Source organism: Diabrotica virgifera, chromosome 6 (assembly GCF_917563875.1).
Source record: "Diabrotica virgifera virgifera chromosome 6, PGI_DIABVI_V3a".
Taxonomy (NCBI): Eukaryota; Metazoa; Arthropoda; class Insecta; order Coleoptera; family Chrysomelidae; genus Diabrotica; species Diabrotica virgifera.
Genome location: NC_065448.1, coordinates 208,951,258 through 208,969,781, shown reverse-complemented (window position 1 = coordinate 208,969,781; position 18,524 = coordinate 208,951,258). Strand labels below are relative to the sequence as shown.

Here is an 18,524-nt window from a genome sequence, read left to right as displayed (position 1 = left end):
ATCGGGAAAGTAATTTTAAATTGATTTTTTTGTATATCTACTCAATGATTTTGTGATCGAAATACAAGGAAAATACGATCGAAATACTAGGAATTTTCAATTAAAGACGATTAAAATGTACTATTGTACTTAATCGCTTTCTTTTGAAACCCCTCGTGAGTAATAGTACTTATACGTTATAAACACATTAGTAATTTCTAAAGATTTATAAATTTCACTTTAAAGTAAATAAACTGATTGTAGAACTATGCAAGAATACAAATAATAGCTGGTAATTTCCATTTAAATACGATTAAAATGTAATATACCCGTGATACCTACCCTAATCGCGTTGTTTCCGACTGCTAGCTAGCCCGGTTGACCGTGGCCTCTGACGTCAGACGAATAGAAGGACGTTCAAGAGCCTCCTAAGATATTTGAATTTTATAGCATTTTCAAAACGTCGTAATTAGCGTATGGGTTAAAAATATTTGTTTTTTTCGCATGCAAGCGTTTTAAGATCATGTTACCTTATGTTTTTTAATATTATTTTAATATTTAAAAATTTATGCAAGTTCCCTATTCTTAGTGTGGCTTATGAACTTGCCGGTTTATCAAACAGTAAGCGGCTCTATGAGTATACACATCTTGGGGAAGATTTACTTTCCGGATAATAGGAATGTTATTCTTAGTGCATTTTCCTTACAAGTTTTTGTGGGATATTAAAAGCTTGGTTCTATTTTATAATTCTCTAGGTACGGCTAAAAAAAGAGGTTCTTGGATACAAAGTTTCCAAAGATAACCGAACATATTCTTCCACATAAATGGGAAGGTCATTTATGCAAAATGAAATTATACTATTACTCAAGTATGTAATATATTTCTAAAAGTAGCTTTGCTATATTTGAACTTTTAAGGTATAAAATAATTTATTTCGATATTATTATATAATGTGATTCCTAAATCTCCAAAAGAATTTTTCAAATAAAATCACTTACCAGACTTTCATTTTTAGTGCATCCTTTACAGATATATTTGGGTATTTAGCTTGCTTTTTTTAGTTTATATTCCCAAAATTTATTTATTAAATTTTGCTCTTTTTTATGTATGTCGTCTGCCGGTTTTTCTCCAATACATATTGGTCTTTATTTGACTATCAGAAATCGTTGGTTGATTCTGTCTTATCATTTTCCTACCCCGTTCGTAAGGTAAACTTTTTATTATTCGATGTTAAAATTATGGTTGTCGGGAGTGGCTACTTGTAAACGTAACGGACCGCTACAAAGTTACATAATGGAATTGTAGTTATTTAGATTTTTTTTTCTAATTTATGTAATTAACTAACCATCACTACAAAGCATTCTCTAAAATTCATTTGATCTTTCGTTTATATTTTAGGTCTTTCTTACAAGAAGAACCGAATGGAAATGATGAAAATTTTACCTGAAGATTCGTTTAGTATAAACCAGATAAGTCTGAACTCCGAAGAAGTGACAATAAATAATTATATTTGTTGTACAGATTTGAATTGCAAAAATAATGTAAACGAACATATGAACATCGAAACTGGAGAAGGACGGGAGAAGAACAAATGTGAAATTTGTTTTAAGCAGTTTAGTACCTCAAGCAGTTTGAAACAGCATTTGAGCGTGCATACTGGAAAAAAGCATCACAAGTGTGAAATTTGTTTAAATCAATTTTCTCACAAAAGTCATTTGAATAGACATATGAGAGTGCACACTGGAGAAAAGCCTTACCAGTGTGAGATTTGTTTAAAATCATATACTCAAGCATCCGATTTGAAAGTTCATTTAAGATTGCACACTGGAGAAATGCCTTACAAGTGTGAAATTTGTTTGAAGCAGTTTAATAGAGCAGATACTTTGAAAACTCATTTGAGAGTACATACTGAAGAAATAGCTTATCAGTGTGAAATTTGTTTTAAGCAGTTTAATAGCTCAAACAGTTTGAAACAACATTTGACCGTGCATACTGGAGAAAAGCATCACAAGTGTGAAATTTGTTTTAGGCAATTTTCTCAGCAACATAATTTAAAACGACATATGAGAGTGCACACTGGGGAAAAACCTTACCATTGTGAAATTTGTTTAAGGCAGTTTAGTCAACTTGATAGTTTGAAAGAACATTTGAGGCTGCACACTGGAGAAAGGCCTTACAAGTGTGAAATTTGTTTCAAATCGTTCATTCGAGCATCTGAATTGAAAAATCATATGGGAGTGCACACTGGAGAAAAGTACACATGTGAAATTTGTTTTAAGCAGTTTAGTGCATCAAATAGATTGAAACAGCATTTGAGCGTGCACACTGGGGAAAAACCACACAAGTGCTAAATTTTTTTGAAGAAATTTTCTCAGAAAGGCCATTTGAATGTACATTTGAAATTACACACTGGAGAAAGATCGTAATCGTGAAATTTGTTTTAATCAGTTTAGCAAAGTACTTTGAAGAGACATTCGTTCATTTGGAAAAAGACGGTTACATCTCAAAATGTTAAATTGATTGCATCAATAGCTTCTACTATAGAAAAAATAGTTACATGTGTAAGTACACTAGGAATAAGACCTATTCGCCAAGAAATAACCAAATACAGTTGAACTAAAGGCGTACTGGGCTCAATGGGAATCTCTGTATCTTTCGAATCGTCTATTATATAGGAAGTGGGAAAGTCCTCCCTGCGAAGAAAAACGTTAATCCCTGACTACATTGAAAGCTTAAGAGAAAAATTGGAAAAAGTCTATGAATTTGCGGGTAAAAGTTTGAAGCTCCAAATTGGTAAAGCTAAGTCTAGGCTCGATATGCGTGCTACTGGGCCAATTTTCGAAAGAGGTGACCCAGTATGGTTATACAATCCCACACGCAAGAAAGGACTTTGTCCGAAAATTTAACGGAACTTGGAAGGCCCGTACACCGTCTTGAAGAAAATAAACGATCTAGTGTATCGCATCCAGTTTTCAGCTGGAAGTAAACTCAAAGTATAGTCGGTTCTCTAAACTCAGACACAACTGGCTAGTGATTTTAGTAAGTAATTTTGACAATTTGGTAAAATTGGCAAAAAAAATAATTATTAAAGAGTATAATTACCAAATAGTTAGAAATTTTGCCCAATTTTGGCAAAAAACAAAAAAATTGCCTACTAAAATTACTAGCTAGTTGTGTCTGAGTTTAGCGAACCGACTATAGTTCATATTGAGAGATTGGCCCCATATCATGGGACTGATCCAGCCTGTTGGCTTCAACCAGACCCTGATAGACCAGTTATTCGAGGCGAATAACTATAAGGCATTGTTACGACAGTTCCGTAGACTGATCCTACATAGAAAAATTCCCTTGACGAGAAAGAAGAAGTAGTCACGTACGAGAATGTTCTAAATGTCATGGAATAACCCAGAAAGGTCTGGTGACGTCTAGAACGTCAGAAAATCTATATAAACATATGTGTTTTGACGTTTTTGAACAGTTATAATTCCGATTTGAAAGATTACAATTGTCAGTTTTGTAAAAGTTAAGAGTTATTGTAATTTCTGTTGGAGTTTAATAAATTAATTTTTAAAACAAGTGTAACAATATTATCTTTACATTTTTCTTAGGATTGATTTTTCATAACTAAATTAATTTATAGTTTAATTGACTGAGGTTCATCCTTGAACTTCGGTTATGCTGGGAAATCTTACTGACAGTTCAAGTTCTACGAATTAACCCCTTCGGTACGGTGATGCACCCGTGTGCATCATGCTTGACTGTCCGTTCAGTACGGTGATGCACACGGGTGCATCATGAGTTTTCGTTCGCCATATACGGCGGGCCACCATCTGAATATTTCAGGTATTTTTGTTCCGTCCGAATTACCTTATTCAAATCTAAAAGTGGGGAAACCACGCCCAAAAGTGGGTGATGTCCAGAAGGAGATTAGATTCAGTTAATTTGACTGGTGATAAAATGATAAGGTTGTTTGGATGTTTGACTGATGGGATTGTGTGGGAGGTGAAGTTACTGTGCTGCTGTTTACAACTTACCTTACTATCCCTTGCAAGATAATTCGGATGGAATTTCCCAGATTAGGAGACTGGGGCGATATAAAGCACAAAATAATCTGGGGAATTCCATCCGAATTATCTTATTTACCTTTTTTAATAATTTTTGTTTGAAATGCCATTTTATGGATAAAATTTAATTTAATTCACATACTATGTAGAATAATAAATTTAATAAAAATAGTTTAATTTCTAAAATTAGTGTTATTATTCCATTAACTGTAATTAGTGTAGTGTAATACTGTATTTTAACCGACCGCGCGAAGCCGCCCGGTAAGCGCTCGAATACGTATATAGGAGCCGACTTGCTGAATGACGATCCGGCACGAATGGGTTAATGTTTATTGGCAATGCAAAAATCATTAAAAGAATGATTATGATCTAGAAGGTGAAGTTGATCTAGAAGTTTTTCTATTGTTTAAAGCTCTTTTATGATCTGCTATCCGTTTGTCAAAGGTTGTACCAGTTTGACCAATGTAAGATTTTAAATAGTCACTCAAATGTCAATTTGTAAACATCAGTCTGTAATTGCTTTCTCTTTATTTTATTCTTTTTCAGTATCCAAAAATTTAATATTTTTAACATGTACATTTGTAATTTTATTGTCAATAATTATTGTGTGCTTTTTTGTGTTGTCATTCTATATTCTCTGTTTTGATATTACAAGTCATGTGGTACAAGTCGACAAGTTATATAATGGAATTGTATGTAATTAGCTATTTTTTCCTAATTTATGTAATTAACTAACCATCGCTACAAAGCCTCCTCTAAAATCAATTTGATATTTCGTTTATATTTTAGGTCTTTCTTATAAGAAAAACCGAATGGAAATGATGAAAATTTTACCTGAAGATTCGTTTAGTATAAACCAGATAAGCCTGAACTCCGAAGAAGTGACAAGAAATAATTCTATTTGTTGTAAAGATTTGAATTACAAAAATAATGTAAACGAACATATGAACATCGAAACTGGAGAAGGATGGGAGAAGAACAAATGTGAAATTTGTTTTAAGCAGTTTTCTCAGAACAGTAATTTAACACGACATATGAGAGTGCACACTGGGGAAAAACCTCACCAGTGTGAAATTTGTTTAAGGCAGTTTTCTCAAAAAGGTAATTTGAATTATCACATGAAAATCCACACGGGAGAAACACCTTACAAGTGTGAAATTTGTTTTAAGCAGTTTCCTCAGAACAGTAATTTAACACGACATATGAGAGTGCACACTGGGGAAAAACCTCACCAGTGTGAAATTTGTTTAAGGCAGTTTACTGAAGCTGGTAGTTTGAAAGAACATTTGAGGCTGCACACTGGAGAAACGCCTTACAAGTGTGAAATTTGGTTCAAATCGTTCATTCGAGCATTTGAATTGAAAAATCATATGAGAATGCACACCGGAGAAGAGTACACATGTGAAATTTGTTTTAAGCAGTTTAGTTCCTCAAACAGTTTGAAACAGCATTTATTGAGCGTACACGCTGGGGAAAAACCTCACAAGTGTGAAATTTGTAGTAGGCAGTTTTCTCAGAAATGTCATTTGAAAATACATTTGAGATTACACACTGGAAAAACACCTTAATCGTGAAATTGGTTTTAATCAGTTTTCTCAGCAAAATAATTTAAAACAACATGAGAGTGCACACTGGGGAAAAACCTCACCAGTGTCAAATTTGTTTTACCCTTAAGTGGTCGCTGCCTATTTTTTACACAAGTGGTCGCTTGATGTACTTTGTACGCCAAACAAAAATATTGGGATATTTAAGTTAACACTCTACATTTCTTAAATGCATGTGAATAAATACATAAACACATATTTTAATTAAAAAATATAATAAGGTGTAAACAGTGGCGTAGCTGAGAGGCCCGCGGGGCCCCGACGTTAGGAGGGTCCCCTTAAAGCCTTCAAGCTTAATGCTTCTATTTTCGTTAAATTGGGGACCAAAACATATTTTCCTAATAAGCATCAAAATAGGGAATTTGGAAGGAAATAATGAAGCGGGTAATTGACGTAACTCTTACTCTTTTCGGGTGCAATTTAGCGTTTCGTACTTTCGTGGACATGTTGGTAGTTTAGATGAAAGTGAATCTTAAAATAGGTAATTTTTTTGTCGGTGGTTCTTTTACTAGCTAAATATGATCCTGTTTTAGCTAAATTAATCGATAAAACATTAACTTAAAAAAACAAATTACTTGAACCCCCAAATTCAAAACGAAGTTATAAATTTGCTGGCTCAAGAAACTGTAAACAAATTGATTAATTTAATTAAAAAAATTGTTTTTATTCAATAATTCTTGATACCACTCAAGATATTGAAATTCGATAGATATTCAAGATATTCGAAACACGATCAGCTTAATTTTATTTTCCGGTATGTAACTTGCGATGAAAATAATTTATCTTCTCAAGCAGATGTTGAAAGTTTTTTGAGATTTATTCGCATGTTAGGCCAAAGTGCAGAAGGTCTTGTAAATGAAATTTTAAAATTTATACAATCAAAGCACCTTTCCGTACACAACTGCAGAGGAAAGGGGTATGATGGGGCAAGCGTTATGATTGGTGAATATTCAGGCGTACAAAGGCGTATAACTGACATTGAAAAAACAGCTTTCTATGTTCATTGTGCATCCCATAATCTGAACCTAGTGTTGAATGATGCCGTTGCTGGTGTACAGGAGTTGGATTTTTGAGGATATAATTAAAAGATTATGTTTTTTTAGTGCATGTATTAAAAGATAGAATGTACTATTATGACTTTGGATCCATCGCGTTTGCCAACACTTAAAAGGTTATGTGAAACTCGCTGGTCATCCAGTCGTGATGCTGTTATGGCTTTGCGTCGAGCTTTCCGACAAGTAATGAAAAATTTAACGAAAATGTCATTGCTATCTAAAAAACGATGAAAAATTATAAGTTAATGCATTATTAGAGCATATGAATAATTTTGAATTTGTCATTAACTACGACTATTACTATTCAATCTAAAATACTTAACTTTATTAATCTAACATCAATACTTTTGCAATCTGAAACGGCAGAGTTAACGGTCGCCCTTCAACTTTTTGAAAAAACTCCTGATAATCTTCTAGAAATGAGAAATTCGTTTTCCGAAACTTTAGCAAAAGCAGCAGGCATAGCAAAATAGTGGGGTATTATACCGGAATTTAAAAATAAACGGGTAAATCGTATAAAAAAATTTTACTATGAGCTCAGCTGCGACGAAAAAATAACTTTTAGCAAAAAAAAGTTTTGTAGTTAATGTTTTCAAGGTAAATTTAGATATAAGATTGCAATAACTTACTAATAGGTTTCTCGGATTAAGATACATGTATAATACGTTGTCATGTCTATTCCCAAAAAATCTATTACCACTAACTAATGAAGACTTATTAAAGGAAGGCCAAATATTGTCATTTACACATATTTTAGTAATTATACTGTTATTAGTTATCGTTATGTTTATAATACAGGGCCCACAAAAATTGTCGCGGGGGCCCCGCAATCTTCAGCTACGCCACTGGGTGTAAAATATCAAAATAAAAAAAATCTTAAATGAACATGCAAAGATACAAAATGGAAATTAATTTTACGGACTTTCTGTTTGATTTTCATGATGGTTGCATTCTAGGCAAATATGTACCTATGGTGATTACACGCTCTTTGCATGCTGGTTTATTGGAATCTTTGGCACTTTATTGTGGTTGCTCTATTTTTTTAACCATTTTTTATTCCACACCATATTTCCGTCGCCAGTTATCATTTATCTGGCTATTTCCTCTATCTAATCACTAGTAAGTTTTTCCCTATAATTGTAAGGATATATTATACCTAAAATAAATGATAATGGCGTAATAAACTACACTTTCAGTTAATTATTTGCCCTGCTAACCAAAAAATTACTGTTCCTTACACAGTCACTTGGCGTACTTAGTAACACGCAGCAACAATGACGTCTAATCGAGTACTAAATTTGTAGTGAAAAAGACTAAAACTAGACTCTAACGTAGAAGAATGTGTGGTAGGAGGATGCATGAACGGCCTTGCCTGTTTAATATCTTGATGTAAAGTTATAACGTTCTAAATAAGAATGGAGTACTTTTTACGCCTTTGCGATCACTTAAGGGTTAAGCCAGTTTACTGAAGCTGGTAGTTTGAAAGAACATTTGATGCTACACACTGGAGAAGGGCCTTATGAGTGTGAAATTTGTTCCAAATCGTTCATTTGTGCATCTGAATTAAAAAATCATATGAGAGTGCACACCGGAGAAAAGTACACATGTGAAACTTGTTTTAAGCAGTTTAGTGCGTCAAACAGTTTTAAACAGCATTTGAGCGTGCACACTGGGGGAAAACCTCACAAGTGCAAAATTTGTTTGAAGAAATTTTCTCAGAAAGGTCATTTGAATGTACATTTGAAATTACACACTGGAGAAAGATCTTAATCGTGAAATTTGTTTTAATCAGTTTAGCAAAGTACTTTGAAGAGACGTTCGTTCATTTGGAAGAAGACATTTAACATCAAAATGTTAAATTGATTGCATCAACAGCTTCTACTATAGAAAAAATAGTTACATGTGTAAGTACACTAGGAATAAGGCCTATTTGACAAGAAATAACCAAATACAGTAGAACTAAAGGCGTGCTGGGCTCAATAGGAATCTTTATATCTTTGGAATCGTCTATTATATAGGAAGTGGGATTGTCCTCCCTGCGAAGAGGAACGTTAATACCTGACTACATTGAAAGCTTAAGAGAAAAATTGGAAAAAGTCTATGAATTTGCGGGTAAAAGTTTGAAGCTCCAAATTGGTAAAGCTAAGTCTACGCTCGATATGCGTGCTACTGGGCCAATTTTCGAAAGAGCTGACCCAGTATGGTTATACAATCCCACACGCAAGAAAGGACTTTGTCCGAAAATTTAACGGAACTGGGAATTTGGTAAAATTGGCAAAAAAAAATTATTAAATAGTTAATAATTACTAAATCGTTAGTCATTTTGCCAATTTTGGCAAAAAACAAAAAAAATTGCCAACTAAAATCACTAGCCAGTTGTGTCTGAGTTTAGCGAACCGACTATAGTTCATATTGAGAGTTTAGCCCCGTATCATGGGACTGATCCACCCTGTTGGCTTCAACCAGACCCTGATAGACCAGTTATTCGAGGCGAATAACTATAAGGGAGGGAGCAGTGTTACGCAGTGGCGGCTCGTGGCTTTAGAGAGAGGGTCGGCAAGGTTTTGTCTCCTCAGATAGGTATGCCAACTAATTAAAAGGCTTCAATTTCATAGAAGATTTTTGGGTTTTGTTTGTTTTTTATTTTTTTTTTTTTTTGTTTTTTCCTATAAATTTAGAACCTAAACCTGTTTATAAATTAAGTCTATTTAGTCTATGTTGTTTTGAAGTAGCAAAATGGGTTATAACGTCATTGTAAAATTTATTATTGCTTTTGGAGAGATTTTAAAAGTTTTTTTCTATTGACATTTAAAATTTGTTTCATGGTGTTTCGACAATACGTTTTGACTCTTCTGAGACAAGAGAAATCCCGTTAATTTGAGGCAGAATTTGCCCACATTTGAGAACAATAATTTATTAATTTCGGGAACAGTTTGTTGTACCTAATGAATTGTAGTATAAAAAATTATGCATATGTTGTGTCTTATCCCACCTTCCGAAAATATTTGGATCAGCATATAAACCTGTTAATCCATTTTCTTATTTTATTTGATTAAAGAATGATGGATAATTTTTAATGAACTTGTCCAATAGATATTTTGAAAATTTCAAGCAGCGCCGTCATAAATTTGCCTTACCAATTTATTTTTGATATCAAAAAATTTTAATATGTCCTGTAAATCAACAATATGTTCTGTCTTATGGCTTCTACTCACGTCTGAAAACCTAAAAACGTCTCATAAATATTAGACGTAACGCGTATCGAAGAACAATTGATACTTGTGAATGACATGTTACCTCTATCACTAGTTTCGTCTACTTCTACCGAAAAGCATCAACATCAAAATATAACTACCTACTAATTGATTATTTCATTCTGTGCTGTTTTAGGTACGCCGCAAAATGTCTTCTAGTCAGAAAGTAAATTAGAAAATTTGTTAAACAATTTTATTTGTTCTCTATAATTAACTTGATGTAACGAATCCCCCGATTCCTCCATTTAACAACTTAAAAAATTACAATATCAATCATTAAACGACGTAAAACTACCTACTTACCTATTTCATAATTTTATCCAGGGCGCGCTTAGGTACGTGCCTTGCTACTGTTTGCAGATCAGCGTTCGGCAGATTGATTTCTGCAGTACTTGCCATTCAAATAAATACGGGAAATGTATAATTGGTTGTCTATCGGCTAATATTCCATAGCAAATCTTCAATCTGGGGACGGCTTGTCGAAAACACACAATCGCAATCGGGTGCATGGCTATAGGATCATTTTTGAAAAGTCTCTTAAGCACAGCGCACAGGGATCACTTAACGTATGGGATCGATCGAATTCTTTTAAAAACAAGGAATAAAATTTAGTCTGTATTACCTCACAGATATTTTTTTATTTCACAGAAACGAATATCATCAACTCTGATTAAATTAAATATTTAAAAAAATCTATAATGTGTCCATAAATGTGTGGGGCTGCACTGCCGACCCTGACAAGCCGCCACTGGTGTTACGACAGTTCCGTAGACTGATCCTACATAGAAAAATTCCCTTGACGAGAAAGAAGAAGTAGTCACTTACCAGAATGTTCTAGATGTCATGGAATAACCCAGAAAGGTCTGATGACGTCTAGAACGTCAGAAAATCTATATAAACATATGTGTTTTGACGTTTTTGAACAGTTATAATTCAGATTTGAAAGATTACAATTGTCAGTTTTGTAAAAGTTAAGAGTTATTGTAATTTCTGTTGGAGTTTAATAAATTAATTTTTAAAACAAGTGTAACAATATTATCGTTACATTTTTCTTAGGACCGATTTCTCATGACTAAATTAATTTATAGTTTAATTGACTGAGGTTCATCCTTGAACTTCGGATATGCTGGAAAATTCTTACTGACAGTTCACGTTCTACGCCTTAATGTTTGTTGGTAATGCAAAAATCCCTAACTTCTAGTAGCTTAAGGCCTTTATTTTGAATATGAAGAATTTGACACTGTTCATTAAAAGAATGATTATTATCTAGAAGGTGAAGTGTGTATGTAGAATCCGTGTTTGTATTGTTTAAAGCTCTTTTATGATCTGCTATCCGTTTGTCAAAGGTTCTACCAGTTTGACCAATGTAAGATTTTGAGCAGTCACCCACATGTCAATTCGTAAACATCAGTCTGTAATTGCTTTCTCTTTATTTTATTCTTTTTCAGTATCCAAAAATTTAATATTTTTAACATGTACATTTGTAATTTTATTGTCAATAAAATATTGTGTGCTTTTTTGTGTTGTCATTCTATATTCTCTGTTGTGATATTAAAAGTCATGTGGTACAAGTCGAAGTTATATAATGGAATTGTATGTAATTAGCTATTTTTTTTAATTTATGTAATTAACTAACCATCACTACAAAGCATTCTCTAAAATTCATTTGATCTTTCGTTTATATTTTAGGTCTTTCTTACAAGAAGAACCGAATGGAAATGATAAACATTTTACCTGAACATTCGTTTAGTATAAACCAGATAAGTCTGAACTCCGAAGTAGTGACAAGAAATAATTATATTTGTTGTAAAGATTTGAATTACAAAAATAATGTAAACGAACATATGAACATCGAAACTGGAGAAGGACGGGAGAAGAACAAATGTGAAATTTGTTTTAAGCAGTTTAATACCTCAAGCAGTTTGAAACAGCATTTGAGCGTGCATACTTTAGAAAAGTATCCCAAGTGTGAAATTTGTTTAAAACTGTTTTTTGACGAAAGTCATTTGAATAGACATATGAGAGTGCACACTGGGGAAAAACCTCACAAGTGTGAAATTTGTTTAAGGCAGTTTACTAAAGCTGGTGGTTTGAAAGCACATTTGAGGCTGCATAATGGAGAAACGCCTTACAAGTGTGAAATTTGTTTTAAGCAGTTTTCTCAAAAAGGTAATTTGAGTTATCACATGAAAATTCACACGGGAGAAACACCTTACAAGTGTGAAATTTGTTTTAAGCAGTTTTCTAAGAAGAGTAATTTAAAACGACATATGAGAGTGCACACTCGGGAAAAACCTCACCAGTGTGAAATTTGTTTAAGGCAGTTTACTGAAGCTGGTAGTTTGAAAGAACATTTGAGGCTGCACACTGGAGAAATGCCTTACAAGTGTGAACATTGCTTCAAATCGTTCATTCGAGCATTTGAATTGAAAAATCATATGAGAATGCACACCGGAGAAGAGTACACATGTGAAATTTGTTTTAAGCAGTTTAGTTCCTCAAACAGTTTGAAACAGCATTTGAGAGTGCACTCTGGGGAAAAACCTCACAAGTGCGAAATTTGTAGTAGGCAGTTTTCTCAGAAATGTCATCTGAAAATACATTTGAGATTACACACTGGAAAAACACCTTAATCGTGAAATTGGTTTCAATCAGTTTTCTCAGCAAAATAATTTAAAACAACATATGAGAGTGCACACTGGGGAAAAACCTCACAAGTGCGAAATTTGTTTGAAGAAATTTTCTCAGAAAGATCATTTGAATGTACAAGTGTAATTACACACTGGAGAAAGATCTTAATCGTGAAATTTGTTTTAATCAGTTTAGGAAAGTACTTTGAAGAGACATGCGTTCATTTGGAAAAATACGGTTACATCTCAAAATGTTAAATTGATTGCATCAATAGCTTCTACTATAGAAAAAATAGTTACATGTGTAAGTACACTAGGAATAAGACCTATTTGACAAGAAATAACCAAATACGGTAGAACTAAAGGCGTACTGGGCTCAATGGGAATCTATATCTTTCGAATCGTCTATTATATAGGAAGTGGGAAAGTCCTCCCTGCGAAGAAGAATGTTAATCCCTGACTACATTGAAAGCTTAAGAGAAAAACTGGAAAAAGTCTGAATTTGCGGGTAAAAGTTTGAAGCTCCAAATTGGTAAAGCTAGGTCTAGGCTCGATATGCGTGCTACTGGGCTAATTTTCGAAAGAGGTGACCCAGTATGGTTATACAATCCCACACGCAAGAAAGGAATTTGTCCGAAAATTTAACGGAACTGGGAAGGCCCGTACACCGTCTTGAAGAAAATAAAGGATCTAGTGTAGCGCATCCAGTTTTCAGCTGGAAGTAAACCCAAATTATAGTCGGTTCGCTAAACTAAGACACAACTGGCTAGTGATTTTAGTAAGTAATTTTGCCAATTTGGAAAAATTGGCAAAAAAATAATTGTTAAAGAGGAAAATAACGAAAAGCCCCAGATACAAAGTTTACCACCTTTTAAACAATTAGAATAATTGAAATAAAAATATAATAAACAATATTTTAAATCTAAGACTTTTCGTTAATAAACTGCTTTCTGGCTGCATCCCGTATCTCCGGATTTTACAATATATAATCACAAGAGACGACGAAAGTAAGAGAAAGCAAATAGAGGACGCTTAGGCCACGCATTTACCTTCGTCAAGGAAAAGGACCGAAAGACAGTTTCTAAATACTCAAACTGAGTAAAAATGAAAAAGATCAAGGCAGGTTTTGTTTATATTTGATTCAGAGTTGGACCACCATCTCCATATAGTTATTTCAGCATCCTTATGCCTCATCAGTGAAGCTCAGAAGTCTCAACTCTGAAGGAAATACAAACAATTCTGCCAATTTAAGGCAAACCATCGCAATGCAATGGACCCACCTCTGAGACGCAATTTAGCGACATCTCTCTATATTTTTATTTCAATTATTCTAATTGTTTAAAAGGTGGTAAACTTTGTATCTGGGGCTTTTCGTTGTTTTCCTAGTAATACGAAGATGTCGCTAAATTGCGTCTCAGAGGTGGGTCCATTGCATTGCGATGGTTTGTCTTAAATTGGCAGAATTGTTTGTATTTCTTTCAGAGTTGAGACTTCTGAGCTTCACTGATGAGGCATAAGGATGCTGAAATAGCTATATGGAGATGGTGGTCCAACTCTGAATCAAATATAAACAAAACCTGCCTTGATCTTTTTTATAATTGTTAAAGAGTTAATAATTACTAAATAAATAGTAATTTTGCCAATTTTGACAAAAAACAAAAAAAAATTGTCTACTAAAATCACTAGCCAGTTGTGTTTGAGTTGAGCGAACCGACTATAGTTCATATTAGAGATTAGCCCCATATCATTAGCCTTGGGGAAGCGCCCTGAAAACACACATTCTCCCACTGGAAATCATACAAAGATTTCTGAAAATTATTATGTCTAAACCATACACCTACTCTACAGATAGATTATATAAGGATAGTAATATATTTGACTTGAAACAGTTATACTTTCTTTGTGTGTCTTTAAAATATCACACCATGAAAACAGACAACAATTTACCATCACATGAGCATGATACAAGAGGCAAACACCTCTATATGATTCCAAAAATGACAAAGTCCTTCTGTAAAAGAAGTTTTCTATTTCTAGCCCCAAAAATATATAATCATATCCCCAGTGATATCAAAAATACTAAGAATGTTCTTCTATTTAAAAAGAAATTAAAATCATTTCTGATGGAACAAACAAGAAATTTTTGTGACGTCATTATAATAGCTTAAATTTACATACATTAAAAAACAAAAAAAAATAAATGAAACTCTAGAGTCACTACCAATTTTTATACCTATATTTCAAATTTTATATTGTTTTAAACTGATTTATTTTGCTTATTATTTTTATCATATTTAATAAAACATGCGTATATACACCATTCTTCAAAAATATTACTAATTGAGCCATACATAATTGTTAAAAAAAATTAATTATTCGTGCTTTATTGTTAAACTAAGTATTTATTTTATTGTTTTCATTATATTATTTATTCTACGTATCATATTTACTAAAACATAACTGTGTATTTACAATTAAAAAAACGTACCTATCTATTTATTGTATTATGTTGCTATTTATGTTATTTACGTTAATATGTTATTATTTATTATTTTATATCCTATTTACCGAAACAGGTGTATCCACACCTCTAAGAGACCTTCGGGTTAATTTATTCACTTTATATGTAAATATCTAAAAAGATTGTACCTATTATTGTTGAATAAATTATTATTATTATTATTATATCATGGGACTGATCCACCCTGTTGGCTTCAACCAGACCCTGATAGACCAGTTATTCGAGGCGAATAACTAAGTGAGGGAGCAGTGTTACGACAGTTCCGTAGACTAATCCTACATAGAAAAATTCCCTTGACGAGAAAGAAGAAGTAGTCACTTACGAGAATGTTCTAGATGTCATGGAATAACCATGAAGGTCTGGTGACGTCTAGAACGTCAGAAAATCTATATCAACATATGTGTTTTGACGTTTTTGAACAGTTATAATTCTGATTTGAAAGATTACAATTGTCAGTTTTGTAAAACTTAAGAATTATTGTAATACTGTTGAAGTTTAATAAATTAATTTTTAAAACAAGTGTAACAATATTATTTTTACATTTTTCTTAGAACCGATTTCTCATAACTAAATTAATTTATAGTTTAATTGACTGAGGTTCATCTTTGAACTTCGGTTATGCTGGGAAATTCTCACTGACAGTTCACGTTCTACGCCTTAATGTTTGCTGGCAATGCAAAAATCCCTAACTTCTAGTAGCTTAAGGCCTTTATTTTGAATATGAAGAATTTGACACTGTTCATTAAAAAGAATGATTATGATTTAGAAGGTGAAGTGCGTATGTAGAATCCGTTTTTCTATTGTTGAAAGCTCTTTTGTGATCTGCTATCCGTTTGTCAAAGGTTCTGCCAGTTTGACCGATGTAAGATTTTGAACAATTACCCACATGTCAATTTGTAAACATTAGTCTGTAATTGCTTTCTCTTTATTTGATTCTTTTTCAGTTTCCAAAAATTTCATATTTTTAACATGTACATTTGTAATTGTCACTAATTATTGTGTGCTTTTTTGTATTGTCATTAAATATTCTCTGTTTTGATATTACAAGTCATGTGGTACAAGTCGACAAGTTATATAATGGAATTGTAATTACAGTAGGAAAATTAAAGAATACCCATGAACGAACATATAAAACACGCTGTATTTTCCTGTCACCGTGTCACACAAAAAATTGGCCAGTGCAAGTACATATAATAATTATTGTTACATGTACTTGCACTGGACAATTTTCTTTATGACACGGTGACAGGAAAATACAGCGTGCTTTATATGTTCGTTCATGGGTAACGTATTGGCATTTAATAAACAAAGCAGAATATTTTGGTTTGTGCTCTGCAAAATGTCTTATAAAATTGATATTCGTCGAGGTGTTTATAATATGGTTGGGCGAATGTCGAAACGAGATATTGTTAATATTTATCGAGATCAAAACATAAGCAAATCGACAATTTATCGCACAATCAGAGAATGTGAAGAAGAGATATCATGTGTTGACTTGCGTAAAAGTGGCCGACCGCGGATTTTGAACCATGTAAGAGAGGCAAGACTGATTGAAGCAGCTAAGAACAAAATTGGGGTCTCACAGCGAAAACTGGCCAGAAGATTTCATGTTGGAAAGGCTACAGTATACAGGACCCTATCGAGTAACAATATTATCTACCGGAAAAGAAAGAAAGCTCCAAAATACACAGAGGATCAATTAGAGAGATTCCGAGATGTTGCCGCGCGTTAAGGCGAGTGCATTTCGTCAACAAGTTGATCGTGATGGACGATGAAAATATTTTACTTTGTCCAACTCTGAGATGAAGGGTAACGATGGGTTTTACACGAACGATTACGAAAATGTACCTGATGAAATGAAATTCAAAAGTAAGAAAAAATTGAAGGACAAAATTTTGGTATGGTGTGCAATTTCTGAGGCTGGCTTTATCTCACAGCCCTACATTGGTGTTGTTCGAGGCGAAGCCTTAAACGCAAATATTTATATTCAAAGATATCTCTCTAAATTGGTTCAGTTTGTGAACACACATCATGCAAATGATCAAATAGTCTTTTGGCCAGATCTTGCTTCATGTCATTACGCGAGGATCACAAGGGACTGGTACGAAACTAACAACATTACCTTTGTACCGAAAGCAGACAATCCCCCCAACCTACCTCAGGCTCGTCCAGTTGAAGAGTTCTGGGCAATATTAAGTCGGAAAGTGTATAATAACGGATGGGAAGCACAAAAGCAGGAACAGTTAAGACGCCGCATATATACAAAAATTAGAGAAATTGACGCCGAGGTCGTCCAAAGGATGATGCAACGTGTCAGGGGAATTATTAGGCAAATCGAAAATAATGGTCCCTTTTCTGTCATTTGAATTTTGATTTATAATAAGGATAGTTAAGTTAAATTGTTGAATAATTTAATAAAAATATAAGATTATTGTGGTCAGAGTTATATGCTTTTGAAATTTTTCCCAAAACTTTAGGACCATACGTTATTCTTTCATTTTTCCGACTGTAGCTATTTTTTTCTAATTTATGTAATTAACTAACCATCACTACAAAGCATTCTCTAAAATTCATTTGATCTTTCGTTTATATTTTAGGTCTTTCTTACAAGAAGAACCGAAGAGAAATGATGAAAATGTTACCTGAAGATTCGTTTAGTATAAACCAGATAAGTCTGGAGTCCGAAGAAGTGACAATAAACAATTCTATTTGTTCTAAAGATTTAAATTACAAAAACAATGTGAACGAACCTATGAGTATTGAAACTGGAGAAGGACGGGAGAAGAACAAATGTGAAATTTGTTTTAAGCAGTTTAGCACATCAAGCAGTTTGAAACGGCATTTCATCGTGCATACTGGAGAAAAGCATCACAAGTGTGAAATTTGTTTAAATCAATTTTCTTACAAAAGTCATTTGAAAAGACATATGAGAGTGCACACTGGGGAAAAACCTTACCATTGTGAAATTTGTTTAAGGCAGTTTAGTCAACTTAATAGTTTGAAAGAACATTTGATGCGACACACTGGAGAAAGGCCTTACAAGTGTGACGTTTGTTTCAAATCGTTCACTCGAGCACCCGAACTGAAAAAGCATATGAGTGCGCATACTGGAGAAAAGCCTCACAAGTGCGAAATTTGTAGTAGGCAGTTTTCTCAGAAAGTTCATTTGAAAACACATTTGAGATTACACACTGGGGAAACACCTTAATCGTGAAATTTGTTTTAATCAGTTTAGCAAACAAAGTACTTTGAAAAGATATTTGTCCATTTGGAAGAAGGGACTTACATCTCAAAATGTTAAATTGATTGCTTTCTAGAAAATACAGTACAACTTGTCACATCAGGCCTACACATATCCGGCAGTTTTACCGTCCGCATCTACCGCGATCTACTGAGAAAGGCAGTCCTGCTGTTGGA

At 33.4% G+C, this 18,524-nt stretch overlaps 2 protein-coding genes across 6 annotated transcripts in view; both read left to right on the top strand.

The window, feature by feature from the left end:
* The window catches only part of LOC126887182 (zinc finger protein 664-like), a 41,198-nt gene extending 25,572 nt beyond the window's left edge, over positions 1-15,626 (top strand). For 3 of the 5 annotated variants that reach the window (XM_050654569.1, XM_050654568.1, XM_050654570.1), the window contains 2 exons: positions 4,833-5,144; positions 11,646-15,626. In XM_050654569.1, the coding sequence (XP_050510526.1) occupies positions 4,833-5,144; positions 11,646-12,589 (1,256 nt within the window). In that variant the 3' untranslated portion in view covers positions 12,590-15,626. Of the gene's footprint in view, positions 1-1,377; positions 3,556-4,832; positions 5,145-11,645 lie in introns of those variants that run through there. The other 2 variants (XM_050654572.1, XM_050654571.1) reach the window with 2 other exon arrangements.
* A 1,283-nt stretch (positions 15,627-16,909) lies between these two features.
* Positions 16,910-18,315, top strand: LOC126886284 (zinc finger protein 578-like). The gene is made up of 3 exons (XM_050653155.1): positions 16,910-17,453; positions 17,705-17,981; positions 18,084-18,315. Exons 1-3 carry the CDS (start codon positions 16,910-16,912, stop codon positions 18,313-18,315), a joined length of 1,053 nt encoding a protein of 350 aa, XP_050509112.1.
* The last annotated feature ends 209 nt before the right edge of the window (positions 18,316-18,524 follow it).

Excerpts from the sequence above, each read along its gene's own strand:
- LOC126886284 (XM_050653155.1), top strand. The coding sequence starts at position 16,910 with ATGAAGGGTAACGATGGGTTTTACACGAACGATTACGAAAATGTACCT. Across the intron at positions 17,454-17,704 it reads TAGGCAAATCGAAAATAATG|GTCTTTCTTACAAGAAGAAC; the intron begins GTCCCTTTTCTG and ends TTTATATTTTAG. Across the intron at positions 17,982-18,083 it reads ACTGGAGAAAAGCATCACAA|GCAGTTTAGTCAACTTAATA; the intron begins GTGTGAAATTTG and ends AATTTGTTTAAG.